Source organism: Macrobrachium nipponense, chromosome 28 (assembly GCF_015104395.2).
Source record: "Macrobrachium nipponense isolate FS-2020 chromosome 28, ASM1510439v2, whole genome shotgun sequence".
Taxonomy (NCBI): Eukaryota; Metazoa; Arthropoda; class Malacostraca; order Decapoda; family Palaemonidae; genus Macrobrachium; species Macrobrachium nipponense.
The window spans coordinates 45406013-45423512 of record NC_087217.1 but is presented as its reverse complement, the minus strand read 5'-3'; the positions used below and the strand labels follow the sequence as shown (position 1 = coordinate 45423512).

At 36.8% G+C, this 17500-nt stretch overlaps 1 protein-coding gene across 1 annotated transcript in view; it reads right to left on the bottom strand.

Moving 5' to 3' along the window:
• LOC135201172 (uncharacterized) overlaps positions 1-17500 on the bottom strand; it is a 69371-nt gene that overhangs the window by 632 nt on the left and 51239 nt on the right. Inside the window, exon 4 of the mRNA XM_064230049.1 lies at positions 1961-2690. Coding sequence (XP_064086119.1) covers positions 1961-2690 — 730 coding nt within the window. The remainder of the gene's footprint in view (positions 1-1960; positions 2691-17500) is intronic.

Here is a 17500-nt window from a genome sequence, read left to right as displayed (position 1 = left end):
AAAACAAACCGTTCAGATACTTAAAAACACGATATATGTCCGAAGTAATTAGAATTTCTAAGATGGATTCTTTCATAGAGATCTGGTAGATAGAATGTGAATGTCTGAGTTTAGTACTATGTATCACGACGACAATATTTACTCGTTTTGCTGCATGAACTGGGATATATTGCATCATCGTAAGTGGTGAATGCAATTATTTTAGTTTCTATAAACTTATGTTTATATTCCAAAGCGATTAAAGTTAGCTGACGTCAATGGCACTCAATGTTGCGACGGCTAAGGTAGGAAAGTAAATCTAGTTGCATCCGCAAGAGCGTTTTCTATGATGTGAGGAGGAGCCCTACAACTTCGAGCGGGAAAGCGCAAGTCACACATTGATTACTTTGACGTTGACATGGATCGAATGCTAGTTGCTGTTTACAAAGCTACTGTCTTTAAACGTAAATCTTAATCAAGGTTAAAGTACCATGTCAGCTCAAAGATTTTCTGGCTATATGCTCCCATTACAAAGCAGTTCGTAGTAGCCTACAGCCCTACACGACTGCATTTCTTTGCCGCGAGGCTGAAGGATCTCCCACGATATAAAACTTTAATTGCCTGTGCAACACATATTGAGTTATTTGTGGTGATAAATATTTTTACTTAACACGGCTTTTTTCGTGAATTTGTGGATGAAACCCGATTTTCAAAAGTAAAGACTATATCAAGAGAGCAAGAATGACCGCACCCTGCGTCTAAAATTTTCCACGTCTTTTTACAATCTTTGAATGCCACGGCAACTGTCGAATGTAATCAAGATTAGGGTATGAATTCCTTAGAGAATTAACTTGAATAATTATGATCCTTCAAATTTTATCTAACATAGTGCAGCACGATCTTGGCAGTCATATCATATCGCGCAAGCATAGGTCTATCGATAGAGATACTAAATTCATTATATTTTCTTCTGCCTTACCCCTGTCACAAGTCCGTCACCAGTACTATAATTCTCTCTCTCTCTCTCCCAAAGAAAATATAATTAAATTAAGTAGTTATAAATAGGCCTAAGCTTTCACATGAACAGATTTTGCTCCTCTCTCTCTCTCCACTTTTAAAACACATTTGAAAAAATATTATCACTCAATCTCTCAAAGTAAATATAATGAATTAAGTATCTCTATAGATAGGCCTATGCTTGCGCGCGCGCGCGCTCTCTCTCTCTCTTCCTCTCTCCAAGTTTCTCTCTCTCTCTCTCTCTCTCTCTCTCTACACTTTTGAAACATTTGAAAAAATATTATCACTTAATCTCTCTAAGTAAATATAATGAATTAACTATCTCTATCGATAGGCCTATGCTTGCGCGCTCTCTCTCTATCATCATAATATCTCATTCTTCACTGTATTGTTCTTCACGATTTCCACAAGTACTGCCCAAATTTTAAAACCCTTTCTCTCACTGTTAAGATCCGTCTTTAATTACGTATGAATTTTACGTCAGTTTAGTGTCAAACATTAATTATAAATAAGGTTTCACAGTAGGTTTTAAAAAAGGATGATCGATATCCTACCCTGAACTGACGTTACCAAAACCGAACATTAACGATAATAAATAGAGCCTGTTTCTACATTCAAGTATAATGATTATAGGACCTCACAGAATTTTTATGGTGTAAAAAGTTTGATGGAAATCTAGAAAGCAACAAACGCTATGATTTTGAAGCTCCGCCCCCTTTCAAGAGTTGCCAGGTGTGGCATTATTGAACAATATATGTCCGAAGATTTAAAAAAACTGTATCTTAACTTTCCTTGCCGAGTATACACACACACATATAATATATATATATATATACTATATATATATAATATATATATAATATATATATATATATATACATGCTAATGATCTTTGAGGCAAAAATAAATATTCTTATGCAAATTCACTACTGACTTCCTCACCATCGCTTCCAGCGATACTCACCTGGAAATCGAATCGACCTGGAACAACAGCGATGCCCCACCGCCCCCAGAGACTCCCTCTCCACCCCCTAAGTGAAGTCGTTGAGAGCGACGGCACTGGCCACGGCGGCGGCGCCCCCTTCCCTGGCCAGGTCCTCCTCCTGGATGGAGAGCAGCAGAGGGTGGGACCCCCTGGGGGACCTCGCGGACATCGGCGACCGCGAGAAGAGCCCCACGGGGGGGGACGCCCTCTGCTAGGCGACGCTGGTGGTCACGCAGGACACCTCCATCTCCCTCTCCTCTTCGGGTACCTCCAGGTACAGGTGGAGCGCCCTGGACGGGGGCTGCTGGAATCCCCCCAACCCTGAGGCGGCAGCAGCAGCAGAAGACGGCATCGGCAGCTGGTGGTGGTGCTGCTGCCTGGAAGCCAGCGGGATGCTGGAACCGGCGCGATTCTGCCGTCCCCTTCGTCTCCTCCTGCCGGTCCTCTTGGTGACGAAGGATGCCGCCCTCGAGAAGCAGAGGGAGAGGGCCGACAGCGCCGTTGTTCTCTCGTTGCTTCCAGATTTGCGGATGATGACGACCAGGCCCAGGAGGTAGAGGGAGAGCACGATGCCCACGTACCAGATGGCGTGCGTCTGGGCGTCCTGGTGCATCTTGGTCATCTGCTGCTGGATGGCGATAGTGTGGGGCACGGCGCTGGCGTTCCCCTGGCACTGGCACCACAGCTCCGAGAGGCGCACCTTCATCGTCTGCCATGGGAGGGAGGAAGACAAAAGGTGAGTGAGGTATATATCAGAGGCGTAGAGGAAATAAGTAAATGGAACCAATGAAAATGTGATTTTTACATATAGGATGTCTCTCCTTTAAAGGCGTAAAAATAATATATTATTTATATAATAATATAATTAAAAAGAAGTATATATATTATATATATATATATATATATATATATATATATATATATATATATATATATGTATGTATGTAGTATATATATGTGTGTGTGTGTTTGTGTAATTGTAATAGACCCCAATGCTCTCCTAATTTCTCAAATTCTTTGCTTTTTTTGAAAATTGAGAGGGCATTATGGCCATTACAATTACACATGTATTTGGTAAAAAATGACCAGTAGATATATATATATATATATATATATATATATATATATATATATATGTTATAATAATATATATGTGGGTGTGCGTGTGTGTGTATATATATATTTATGTGTATGTGTATTGCACAGATAGATATTTTTTGTGTTTAAATGTTTGTTACATGCTCCCTACAGATTTTCTTTTTTTGTTTATATTCACTCGTCAGACATAATTCCCCTAGACGCTTATTCCCGAGGTACAATGGATCATATATTAAACAAATATTCTCCCTTAATTTATATATACACATAACACACGCATGCATGTCTGTGTATATAAGTTCGTGCGTGCGTACAGATGAACAGGTGCCCACATCCATCTTTCACGCCCATGCATCCCCACGCCCATTAAACGACGAAAAGAGAAGAGAGAGAAGAGAGCATTATTCACGGGTATGGTGCTCACTTGTAAAGCAGCCACCCAGCCATCGTCGTAAAGAATGTCCATTGTAATTCTCCTGCGTCTCTTCACGACAGAAAGGGGGACAAGACTTTATTGCAGGAAGGTTGTTTCCTTTTAGGTATATATGACTCGGGTGGGTGGTGCGTGAAAATCGTTTTTTTTTTTTTTTTTTTTTTTTTACTTTTTCTTCCAGTTTTTTTTTTTTTTTTTTTTTTGTTCCAGAGTTTTTTTCCAGATATTTTTTTTTGTTCCAAATTTTTTTCCAGATTCTCTTTTTTCAGAGTTTTTTTCCCGTTCCAGCCCAGAGCTGCTGGCAGGGAGTGAGCTTTTGTGAAGTGGTATTTGGTATAAAGATTCGGTTTTATTTTTTTAATGTGGTTTTGGTTTATGTCCTTGTATTGTATGTGTAGGTAGTAATTCCCTTTGTTTTCGTTTTCTGTAGTCTTATAGCCTTATGTTATTTGCGTTTGATGTATTTTTCTTGATGTTGCATTTTTCTTTGTAGGCCATGTACTTGCAAGAACAGAAGAGATTACTGTGCACTTTGTTCATTTTGTAATATGTCTCATTGTGGACAAATTTGTACTAATAATTGTATATTTTTTGTCAATAAAATAACTAACTATGCATGTATGTATGTATGTATGTATGTATGTATGTTTATGTGGGTTTAACTGAGTGTATTCCGCTATACATTTATGTTTGTACGTATAATACTAAGAGTTCTATGATAGAGCGTTTTTATGAGTATCTGGACAATATTTATACTTTTAGGTAGTTAATAATAATTGTGTACACGGAATCGCAAAACCTTAGTCCATTTGTAATCTTTAAACACTACTATACTTTCCCATTGCCTATCAGCCCTTAGAATTTAAAGTAAATTCCCATAAACAAAAATTTGTGTAAAGAAAATTTTATTGAAGCGAAGAAAAATAAGATAAAATAAATTTTAAAAAAAAAAAAAATTTAAAAAAAACGAATTGAGAATTACCCCCCTCCAACTGAGGAACCATTTTACTGACATGAGTAGAGTGCTGGAAAGGCTGAAAGATTGAAATGAGGGGTAAAAGTCTGAGGCAACTGACCCTTTTGATTGGAGAATTATGGAGCCTTAAGTCTGATGTGCTGTTGTCTCTCTCACCAAAGGTAGTCGGTTTGCGCTAATGGCTCTCTTAAAATCTTCCCTTCCTTTCTCTCTCTCTTCTAACATTCTTAAAATTATATAGTCTAGAAAGGAGAAGAGAACGCTAACATGATAATTCATAGCATGGGAAAAAAACAGATAGAAGGAATATGCAGAAAATATCATGGAACTAAAAATATCAGAAAGAGCAAGCAGAGGTAGAGTTAATAGTGCCCAAAACTATACCAGGAAAAATAAGGAAGCACACAGGACATTAATCCACTACGCACCAGCATCGATATGCAGCGTCTATTCAATGCGTTGCCAGCTCATCTGAGGAATATATCAGGAGTGAGCGTAGATGTGTTTAAGAATAAGCTCGACAATATCTAAACTGCATCCCAGACCATCCAAGATTGTAAGATGCAAAAATATCCGGAAGATGTACTAGCAACTCTCTGGTAGACATTAGAGGTTGCCTCACACTGAGGGACCTGGGCAACCCGAACAAGATGTAAGGTCTGTAAGGTAAGGTCTCTCTCTCTCTCTCTCTCTCTCAATCTCTCTCTCTTTAAACTCTCTCTCTCTCTCTCTCAATAAGATACTCAAGTTGTTCATTTACAAACTTTCCTCTCTCTCTCTCTCTCTCTCTCATAAGATACTCAAGTTGTTCATTTACAACTTTCCTCTCTCTCTCTCTCTCTCTCTCTCTCTCTCTCAAGAAGATACTCAAGAATTAGGCTTCATTTCGTTGTTCATTTACAACTTTCCTCTCTCTCTCTCTCTCTCTCTCTCTCTCTCTCTCTCTCTGTCCCATTAAAATAATCACAACTGGTGGCGCGCTTGCCTCTTAATTTCTCTGCTAACTGACCCGTAATTGAGCAATTGGCCTCTCTCTCTCTCTCTCTCTCTCTCTCTCTCTCTCTCTCTCTCTCTCGTCTCGCCGGCGCCTTTTCGTCCATGAAACAGACGAGAGACTAACTAAAAAAAAAAAAGCCGAATTTAATTGGGGTCTCCACCACGCTTTGTGTCTCCTCTCCAAAAAAAAAAAGAAAGATAAAAATTAAATTCTCCTGCCTCCCTCCACCTCCCTCTCCTCTCCCTCCTCCCTGCTTACCTACCCTCCCCCCACCCACCCTCTCTTACGACTTACTCGAAGAGGAAATAGAGAAAATAATAATAAAATATTTCGGCTTTCCTCCACCTCCCCCCGTTTCTTCTCCCGCCCCCACCATCCCCCTATCTAACGTTTCCTCTCTCTCTCTCTCTCTCTCTCTCTCTCTCTCTCTCTCTCTCACGGTCTTCCTACGCCGCTTAAACCGAGCTGAAGTTGCGGGCGTATCGTCTGGTATCCAAAATGACATCCATTGAGAGGTTTCCATTTCCCAACTCTCTCTCTCTCTCTCTCTCTCTCTCATTGAAATATACATGAAATTTTATATAACTTTTCACTAATAGTTCTCTCTCTCTCTCTCTCTCTCTCTCTCTCTCTCCTCTCTCTCTCTCTCATATTCAAATTGTACATTTTGCTATCACCCAGTTGCTTATTTGCTATTTTGTCACTTCCAGTTTTATAAATATTTATTTATATTATATCTGAAGTGATAGATTCCTGATGATTAGTCGACTACGGTGGGTTACACAGATATTATTATTATTGATTATTATTATTATTATTATTTTTATTATTATTATTATTATTATTATTATTATTATTATTTAGAGGATAAAACCCTATTCTTTCTTTAGGACTACCCACAGAGACCATTAACTTGCAACTCGAGCTTCCAAAGAATATGGCTTTATACGACGTTCGTTTGAAAGAAGTGATAGGAACTAACAGGAGATTTTTGACGAAAGACGAAGAATGTAAATAGGAGGAAGGATAGTGTGATAAACACGGAGCTATGGCAACAGGATGAAAATGCAAATTCGGATCGGGAATGAAATGAGAAAATAAAAAGAGAAACTTTAATGAAATCGTTAGAATATTCCTTTTATCTCGTCTTCCACTTTGCCCCCGGCGAGCACCACTCTCTCTCTCTCTCTCTCTCTCTCTCTCTCTCTCCTCTCTCTCTCTCTCTCTCGCATTAATTCCGAAATTGAGCGCTCCGAGGCTGCCGAGTGCGTGCCAATTTGATGTTTTTTTGTTTTTCCTAGGAATAAACGCTATAAAATACTCGGATATTTACCCCTAATCTTTCCTTACTTTGCGTAGACACGGATCGATGGTGAATTGGTCGGTAATTGTATGGTATTTGATGTAGTAAAGTACAGAGAAGGCAAAATTTGTTCAAGACTAATATTAGTCAGTGATTCATGAATATACTTATCTAAATTGGATGACCTCATTCTACGTAAAATTCTGAAGTGTAGTAAGATCTGGCCGATGGAATTTTAATGATTTTCATTCTGCAATCATTACAATGTCACCAGCGCTAATGAAATTCTCTCTCTCTCTCTCTCTCTCTCTCTCTCTCTCTCATCTCTATCTCTCTCTCTCTCTCTCTCTCTCTCTCTCTCTCGTGTTCGGGTAGTTCTCTTTATATTTTGTTTAATCCTTACCTACCTGAATTGTAGAAAAATCACTAAAAATCTGTGTGTGTGTGGTTTAATCCCTACCTGAAACAATTGAGAAGATCTTTTTAGGTCATATAGCTTTTACAAATCACATTGGCAAAGAGACACAAGATAAACCTTGACATAAGAGAAAACCTTATTTTAAACCTGTAAGTCACTATTCTTCTGAGTGAATAAAACTCACATTCCCATTATTTTGTAGTGTATCTATTTTTATGAAATTTGCTTTGTTATCTCGTTTTTTTTTATAATTGCATTTTTGCAACTTGGTAATTGGGTGTCATTTGCAAGCAACAAAGGGAGCAATTAACTCGTCAAATAACTATAGAAAGAATCCTTTCTCTCTCTCTCTCTCTCTCTCATGGTTAAATTTATGTATATATAATGTATATGTGCACGTGAATGCCTTTATTCATCAAGAATAATATAATTTCTCTCTCTCTCTCTCTCTCTCTCTCTCTCTCTCTCTCTCTCTCTCTCTCTCTCTCTCTCTCTCATGGTTAAATATATGTATATGTATGTATGCAAGTGAATGCTTTTATTAATCAGGAATAATATAATTCCCCGCCCCCCCCCCTTCTCTCTCTCTCTCTCTCTCTCTCTCTCTCTCCTCTCTCTCTCTCTCTCATGGTTAGCCTAATGCATATGTATGTGCATGCATGCATGCATGCATTTATTCATGAAGAATAATGCAGTTTTCATGCAAGGTAAACGGAATAAAAATTTTCGGAGATAAATATAGTAATTATCATAATTTTCGTCCAAAGATAACCCAACCACCCTTCCTTGCGTGGTCAGACGCCATTTTTATTTATTAATAAATTCTCAGGGAAGGTATATCATCCATTTTTACATACTCTGTCCTATATTTAACTGAATTCTTCTAGTAATAGCGAGGCTTGTGTGTTTATTTTCGAATGATTGTATTTCCCTACGTTGGACGAGCTTGGTAATATCGTAGGCGTGTGAGCACGTTTTTTTTTTTTTTTTTAGTTCCGTATATTTTTTGTTGGCAGGGCTCTTGTATATTGTTGTCCATGCGTATATTTGTATTAGTAATACATGCACAAAACAATACATACATGTGTCTGCACACTCATTCTCACACACATGTAGGTATGAACTTGTGCCTGCTATCACAACAATATAAAATTATATATATATATATATATATATATATATATATATATATATATATATACATGCTTGATTATGTCACTAAATAGCGTGTCACAATATATTTAGCCAAGGCCACAGAAAAATAAATAAAAGAAGGAGTATCGAGTGCTTTCGTGTTATTTCAACACATTTTCGAGGTACAATGCTAAAACCACAGAGAACATCTAACAAAGTTAGCATAAAACTGAATTGAAAAACAAGTATTCAAAGTCCGGTAAAACCAGTACAGCAGAATACAGAACAGTTCAACAAGTGATTAAACAAAAAGAAACACCCTACAAATCTCGTTAACAACAAATGGGTCCAGTTTGTACATACCCTGGCTTACATTCATTAAGTCACTGTGATATTTGATAAAAGCAGATTCAATAATATTCCTACGAGTTATATTATTACAATATAAAACAACTTTTGCCCCCTCCCAATGAATCATGTGATTAAAATTATTAATGTGTAAAAACAAAGCATTCGACATTTGTCCTGTTCGTTCTCACACTATATCTGTGTTGTTTAATTGTGGTGTCGAGTCCCTTCCCAGATTGTCCGAGATAAAAACACTTGCAGTTCATGCAAGGAAGAACCCCGTCAATGCAGCCCTGAGAAACTTTGCGAGAAGTCCTTATTAGTATGTTTTTCAGTGTATTTGAAAATCTAAAAACAACATTAATATTAAAATTCTTGCAAAAACTTGGAACCCTCCGTAAGAGGTCATTATATGGTAAAACGAGCACATTATCATTATTAAAAGCCATTCTCGGAGTTACAGAATAAAAAGTTTTGTGTGCTTTTTGTAAAACACATTCAATAAAATATTTAGGGTATTTTAATTTTTCCTGAAGAAATTCCGGGCTGCAGATACGTAAGACTCTTAAAAACATGGAAGAAAAAGTAGCCTTCTTAACTTGATTGCTATGGTTAGAATAATGGTGAATATAATAATTTACATTTGTAGGTTTTCTATACACTGAGTATTTGAAGCCATTTAGAGTACGGTGAACATTTACATCCTAAAATGAAAGACAACCATCACGTTCTTCTTCACAAGTAAAATTTGGAAGGTACTAAATTTTTCAGTTTAAAGAGAAATGCATTTACATTTTCGGTTAGAGGCCATATGCAAAAAGTATCATCTACATATCTAAACCACAGAGTCTTAACCAGCCATTTTGAAAGCTTGTAAGTACATGACCCAACAGAACTGATAATTGGTCTAATGGGGTTACCAGGTTTATGTGTTTTAACAAGACCATACAAGTAAGGTAAAGTTGGAGATATTGTTACAAATTGTTTAATCAAATCTTTATCGTTTTTTAGATACTTTTGACCTTCTTATTAGAATGAGAAAGCACACGTTCAGATGGATTTGATGTCAGTAGATCATAGGTAACATCACTCAGCAGTAAGTACAGTTTATCTTTGTAATCTCGCTTATTTAGTATAACCATTGCGTTAGACTTATCAGCTTTTAATAATGATAATGTGCTCATTTTACCATATAATGACCTCTTACGGAGGTTCCAATTTTTTGCAAGAATTTTAATATTAATGTTGTTTTTAGATTTTCAAATACACTGAAAAACATATTAATAAGGACTTCTCGCAAAGTTTCTCAGGGCTGCATTGACGGGGTTCTTCCTTGCATGAACTGCAAGTGTTTTTATCTCGGACAATCTGGGAAGGGACTCGACACCACAATTAAACAACACCCGATATAGTGTGAGAACGAACAGGACAAATGTCGAATGCTTTGTTTTTACCCATTAATAATTTTAATCACATGATTCATTGGGAGGGGGCAAAAGTTGTTTTATATTGTAATAATATAACTCGGAGGAATATTATTGAATCTGCTTTTATCAAATATCACAGTGACTTAATGAATGTAAGCCAGGGTATGTACAAACTGGACCCATTTGTTGTTAACCAGATTTGTAGGGTTATTTCTTTTTAATCACCTGTTGAACTGTTTTGTACCTGCTGTACTGGTTTTAACCGGACTTTGAATACTTGTTTTTCAATTTTTTCAGTTTTTATGTTTACTTTGTTAGATGTTCTCTGTGGTTTTAGCATTGTACCTCGAAAATATGTTGAAATAACACGAAAACGCTCGGTACTCCTTCTTTTACTTTTCCTGTGGCCTTGGCTAAATATATATATATACAGACACAGACACACAGAGAGAGAGAGAGAGAGAGAGAGAGAGAGAGAGAGAGAGAGAGAGAGAGAGAGCCCAAAAGTTTATTAATATAGCCCCAAGTTATATTAATCCCAGAAAAATTGCACGAAGAAAACAAGTTTCATATTTCACAAAGTATGACATCAGAACATTGAATGGTTGAACGGTTCAATACTTAAATAAAGAAATTGAATATTTCTTTCACAGCAAAACAGTGGAAAATCCACAACAACGGAAGGTATCACCATGCCTGGTATATTATATCAGTATGCAGGTCACAGAGCTGGCTTTTGGGACAAAGTGGACTTTTTCTATTGCTCCCGCGCGATGTAGGGTCACAGGGGTACTATAGATTACATGGAGGGAAAAGATAACCTGGGAGTTCTATTTAAGATTTTTCTCTCTCTCTCTCTCTCTCTCTCTCTCTCTATATATATATATATATATATATATATATATATATATATATATATATATATATATATATATATATATATATATATATCTATCTATAGATTATATATATATATAGATAAGAGATTATATATATATATATATATATATATATATATATATAGATATATATATATATATATATAAATATGTATATTATATGTATATATATATATATAGTGTGTGTGTGTGTGTGTGTGTGTGTGTGTGTGTGTGTGTGTTACCTATCTTGCTGCCCACCAAACTATTACCAGCGAAGGGCGTTCACCCCCCCCCCCCCCCCTCTATTTAATATTTGGTATGCGTATAGCCATTGGCGAACTGATAACCCTCAGTCCCTTCTCTCTCTCTCTCTCTCTCTCTCTCTCTCTCTCTCTCTCTCTCTCTCTCTCTCTCTCTCCATTCCATCAGGTCGTCAAATCAGAGTCGGAGTTACAAAAAATATAATGTTTATTCAAAGTAACGTACTAGTTGAATAACTCAAGTTCTTACAAGATCATCAATGCAATGAAAATAGTTCAAGTCTCACAGACAAACCAACTCAGATAACTCCCCAGTATTTAAATGTCTCAATCAGTAATTAGTCACACGAATTGTCTCTTCTCCAAAATACAGTCCCCTCACTAGGACACTCGGTCCCTAGGACACTCTGTCCCCTCACTAGAACCACCTGTTTAAAAGACAGGAGAACACACTAGTGAGCACACACACAATTGTAAAGACAAAGTCAAAAGGTTCAACAAAATGGAACATCTTTACAAAATGTCAAACGGACAACAAGCCATCCCTTTGGCTAAAGTATGATAACTCACCCATTGCAGCCTGGAACTTTAACACTGAAACAAATAGACTTTCGCAGAGCTATCCCAGCATTCTGCCTTTTCTCCCACAGACCTCTCCATAAGTCTCCCATAGTTTTGGCTAAAGATGCCATTATGAACGGAAGAGGTGCACACGTACACACGAACTCACACTCTTCGGTAACTGGTCATAGCCAGTTTTCAAAGGCACCTTGAACAAGCCCTCATGAACCCACATACCCACAGAATTAACATTGACCTGTTTAGATAAGCATCTTCGTATCACACCATCCCAGAAAGAGATGTCAGCTTTCTCAGGTCATCGCTTCGGACTCTGTCTCTATGGGAAGTTAAAAGTGAACAGTCTTCACATTCCAAGAAATGTCACAACGATACATATTATCAGTCTTTATTTATGCATATATATATATATATATATATATATATATATATATATATATATCTTATTTATCCATACACTGGATATGCAGTACAGTTTAGGTCACCAACACTAAGAAAAGACATAAATAGATTAGAAGGAGTACAAGCAAGAGTCACAAAGTTAATTCCATCCATCAGGCAAATAGGTTACCAAAGACGACTATAGAGCCTGAACATGTATGGCTTAGACACACGACGATAGCGGGGACAACTAATAGAAACATTTAAAATACTGAAAGGCATAAAAAAAGTTGACAGTAACCTATTTACATTAAACGAAAACCACACAAAAAATAATGGATGGTAACTAGAACTGAAGAGATACAACACATCCCATTGTGGGAACTCTTTTACATACAAGATACGTGAAATAAACTGCCACCAGAAGTTGTAAACAGCAACAGTGTGGAAGAGTTTAAAAGAAAGCTAGACAAAATCATTAGGACATTGAATGCACAGTAAAACCTGCTCCTACAAGTGTTTGAGAATCCTAATCCTTGTAACTCCTTGAAACTCTTTATTCCCTCTTTCTTTTACGTTTTTATATATTAATGTCACTTTATTCTCTCTCTCTCTCTCTCTCTCTCTCTCTCTCTCTCTCTCTCTCTCTCTCTGCCTTTTCGTGTCTTATCTAGCTAAACACTGTATCTGTACGTCTGTTTATAATATTGTGACTCTCTCTCTCTCTCTCTCTCTCTCTCTCTCTCTCTCTCTCTCTCTCCTTCATGTAAGTGCCTCAATTTGTGGCCCAGTCGCTTGCGAACTTGGACTGGAAGAAAAATGTAAAATATGAAAGATGTTATTGCGTGTAAAAAATAAAATACATCATGCGTATATTTTATGGCATTGCGTGTGAGGTCACCTTGCAGTCCACTCTGAATAATGGCCCTCGCGCCTCTCTCTCTCTCTCTCTCTCTCTCTCTCTCTCTCTCTCTCTCTCTCTCTCTCTCTCTCTCTCTCTGTGTGGTTATTTCATCCATAGCACCATTTCCAGGATATTGCTTCCATGATTTTTAATCTCCTTTTATCCAGGTTTTACACTTCTTACAATTTTTTTGTGTTTCTGTACTTCAAGTCTCTCTCTCTCTCTCTCTCTCTCTCTCTCTCTCTCTCTCTCTCTCTCTCTCTCTCTCTCATCCGTTGCACCTCTCCCAGTGCGTTGCTTCTATAATCTTCATTCTCCTTCTTATTCATTCTTATGCAATTGTCTTTGTGTTTCTGTCCTTCCAGTTTTCGTATTTCTCCCCCTCCCGTTTTCTTTCTTTGTTTTTCCTCAGAATCGTTCCTTGACGCGTCATGAACTCGACAATTTATGGTTTGTCACGAAAATTTCCTTTTCCTGCGTGTTTCCCGTTGTCTTTTCCCTTCTCGTCTGCCTCATTATCCATTCATTTTTCGGATATATTTTTCGTTCTGTCATTTCCCCTTGTGACAGTCAGTCATTATTTCTTCTCGGGGATTTTAATTCTTCTCATCACCTGTTTTTTTTTCTTTTTTTTTCTTTTTTTGCCAGGTGAATAAGGACACAGTTGAGTGAACATTTGTGTTCGTCTTATACGTACACACACACACACACATATGTATATATATATATATATATATAATATATATATATATATATATATATATATATATACATATGCATACATACATTCTGCGTTATATTTACGTAAAACCAGTTGTCCTTCAATGTGATTCGTATATCGTCTTTAGATTGCCTGTTTTCTTTCATGATTTCCTTTTGAAAGAATGGGATTATGTGTTTAACACGTTAATATCTCTCTCTCTCTCTCTCTCTCTCTCTCTCTCTCTCTCTCTCTCTCTCATCTCTCTCTCTTTCAAACTGAAAGTCTGCTCCTCTTTGGACGCCATGAAGTGTACCTGACGATCCCTCTCTCTCTCTCTCTCTCTCTCTCTCTCTCTCTCTCTCTCTCCTCGTATATCCCCAAAGCCTTATTATCTTCGCTGGCACTGACGTTGAGGTGGTTATTGAAACCCGTCACGTAATATTTGCTCGATTAATTAAAAATTCAATTTTGTGGCTCCTTTCATCCCAGACCATCTCAGAATCCTCCGTTGGTTTTCCCCCTCCTGAAGAAATAAAAAAATACAGGCACGAGTTATGAGACGAGAAGGTTGGTTAAGGGAATTAGGTTTTTTGTAAGGTCTGTAGATATTGGGTGAGATTGATTATCTGGGTATGAGGATGTGGAAATCAGAAGATTTTTTTTTAAAAAGTCAATAGGTCTGACGGCCTGAATTCGTAGCCATTGCGTTGGAAAATTCTTTGGATTACAAGATAAGCTCGGAGGAGTGTAGGGTAAACAGCCCTGTAATATTTAACCAGTCGGCGTATACAAGCACGCCTCTTGTTTATTTTGCTGTCCCATCAGTCGAAAGTACTCTCAGGTGTTCCCCTTGGCAATGATTTTTCACTTTTAAATCTTTGAGAGAGAGAGAGAGAGAGAGAGAGAGAGAGAGAGAGAGAGAGAGAGAGAGAGAGAGAGAGAGAGAGAGAGAGAGTGAGTTTTATCAGCATTGTTTGAAGTCCAGATCATAATTCTGCCTGAGATACACTTGTCTTTAGAATCAATTTCATATGTTGATTTTTTATGGGTGTAGGAATTGTGGAGTGTTGGTAAGGGGAGTTGGTGGTATGATGGGCAGAATTATTGATTGCCGTCATTATTTATGTAAACTCTGAAGAATCTGTTGCTATAACAATTGCATATGTATACTTTCAGTTTCATTTATATTTTTATACCTCTAATTTTTCGTATTTTTTATTGGTTCGTAGTTTGTCTGGTAGGAAACACTCATTTTTATTTTTCTTCTGTGAGATGAAGAAGGGACAAGACATCAAAATTTATTCCTGTCATATATGAGGAAAATAGGTTGATGTTGGTAAAATAAAAGAGACGTAAAATAACACATTTTAAAATATCACAAAACGAAAGAGAATTTCCCACCAGACAAATCTTCACTATGCCGTCTCATTTTTCCGCCGCGTTCGTCTGTCAAGTTTCTTGAGCGAAAACGAAAAAGGATTTGTATTAAATTTTCTGAAGATGGGAAGAGTTAAGAGTTTGTGTTATAAATGTTATTAATTTTGGAGCGCGTCTCTCTTCTTTTCATATCTTTCGAGCTGCCTTAGATGAGTACGCAGATGTGGATAGTGAACTGAAGAGGCTATTGTGACCTGTGAGTTTAAATGAGCAATTGTGAACGTTGAGTTGTGAATTGAGACAACTAAATTGAAGAGGTAACTACGAATTGTGAATTGAAGAGACAATTATGAATTGAAGAAAATTATTATGAACTGGGAAATGAAGAGACAATCATAGATTGTGAATTGAAGAGAAAACATGAATTGTGAATTGAAGTGAAATAAGGAAAATTATTATAAATTGTGAAATGAAGAGACAATCGTAGATTCGGAATTGTAGAGACAAACATGAATTGTCAATTGAAGTGAATTGACGAAAATAATGATGAAATGTGAAATGAAGAGATGGTCGTAGATTGTGAATTGAAGAGACAAACATGAATTATGAAGTGAAGTGAATTAACGAAAATAAATATGAATTGTGAAATGAAGTGACAATCGTAGATTGCGAATTGAAGGCTAACATGATTTGTCAATTGAAGAGAAAATCGTGAATTGAAGAGATATATTGAATTGGGAACTGAAGAGGCAATTGGGATCTATGAGTGGAAAAGGCGGTTGTGAATTGTGGATTGTCTCTTCCTTCTTGGTAGAGATGTTCTTATACACATCATTCATTTCCTCACTCTAGGCAAACGAATCGAGTTGACTAATGAACATCTCATCTAACTTCGTTGCCACGGCAATAAATCTTTTACTGTTCTTATGAAACAGTTTGCATTACTGATGATTAAGTGCTGAGAGCGGACTGAAGTTTCTTGTACTTCAACGGATACTAGTTAATCGTACTTGCTCTGCCCAGAATATTTTAGATTAATATATATGTTGCTGAAACTAGGATACACACACAAATTATATACATATAATTTAATTATAATTTCGAAATTTACAGTCTAAAGAAACGAATCGTTAAAATTCCTTGGTATAGGTTTGAATATTATATCTTTGTGTCACAGTAAATAATTCGCATCTAGATATTTATCTGCGTTATTTATTTATAGATTGTTTTAGCTATTAACGTACATATCACTTGAAATTAGATGTTTAGGTATAAAAAAAGAACTATACTTTCTACGTACGTGGCATTCAAAAGATTATTTCCTTCATAAAGTTGCATCAAAAAACCATCACCGAAGCCTAGAAGAGATCTTGCGCTGTAGAGTTTCCTTCTTCGCCCAAAAATTACCACTTGGCGTATGAGAAGCTCCATTCTACAGCACACGATATGACTTTCAGGGAGAATGAGATTCTTACAGGCCCCATCGAGCGCGCAGAAGTACCTACTTTATCCCTTTACCCGAGATTACCTGTCACCGGGTCCGTGTGATGAAATCTACGGTATAGTTTTTCCACGTTTTATTAACTCTACTTTTCTGTAGTGTGCTTCGCCATTGTTTTGCTGTTTCTTTTATCTGTTTTTTTTCATTTATTTTTTGTTTTTGTTTTTTGTTTTTGTTTTACATTTTGTATTTTATCAAGCCGTTACTGTTTTCTGTCCTTCCTTTTACAGTTTGCAGTTTTTCTTACACGTATTAAACACACTTTTCCGCGTATTAGTTATTTTGTATTGATTCATTAATGATATTTCAAAAGATGAAAATATTAATGCCAGTCATTGTTGTATTTCTTTTCGTATTATTATAAGCCTCCCCACCCCCGAATCCATATTACTAAATAAATATTCAACGTAAGATAGTTTCTTGTGCGTATAATGCCACACTGTATCAGTATGGATTATTACTGACCCCAAAAAAAACTGAGTGAGAACTGCATTCTGATGAGAGTTAATACTTGAATAAATCATTTGTCCAGGGGTTAACTGAAAAGTTATCATAAATTTCCAATTGAAACATATAGGTCAACGTGTAGGGCACGGGTTTAGGAACAATCGTTATCTGAGGCTCCCTGGAAATGAATAGAAGATGGTATTCTGTATTTTTGACAAATTTTAAATGAAATGGGCGGATTTTGAATTGTTTTAGCGAAATTAACTTCCAGCTGTTTCTGGTTTCTGTAGAAGGCAATAGAGCCTTCATAAACTTAATAATCATTCTAATAAGATGGAAAGATTGATAAACA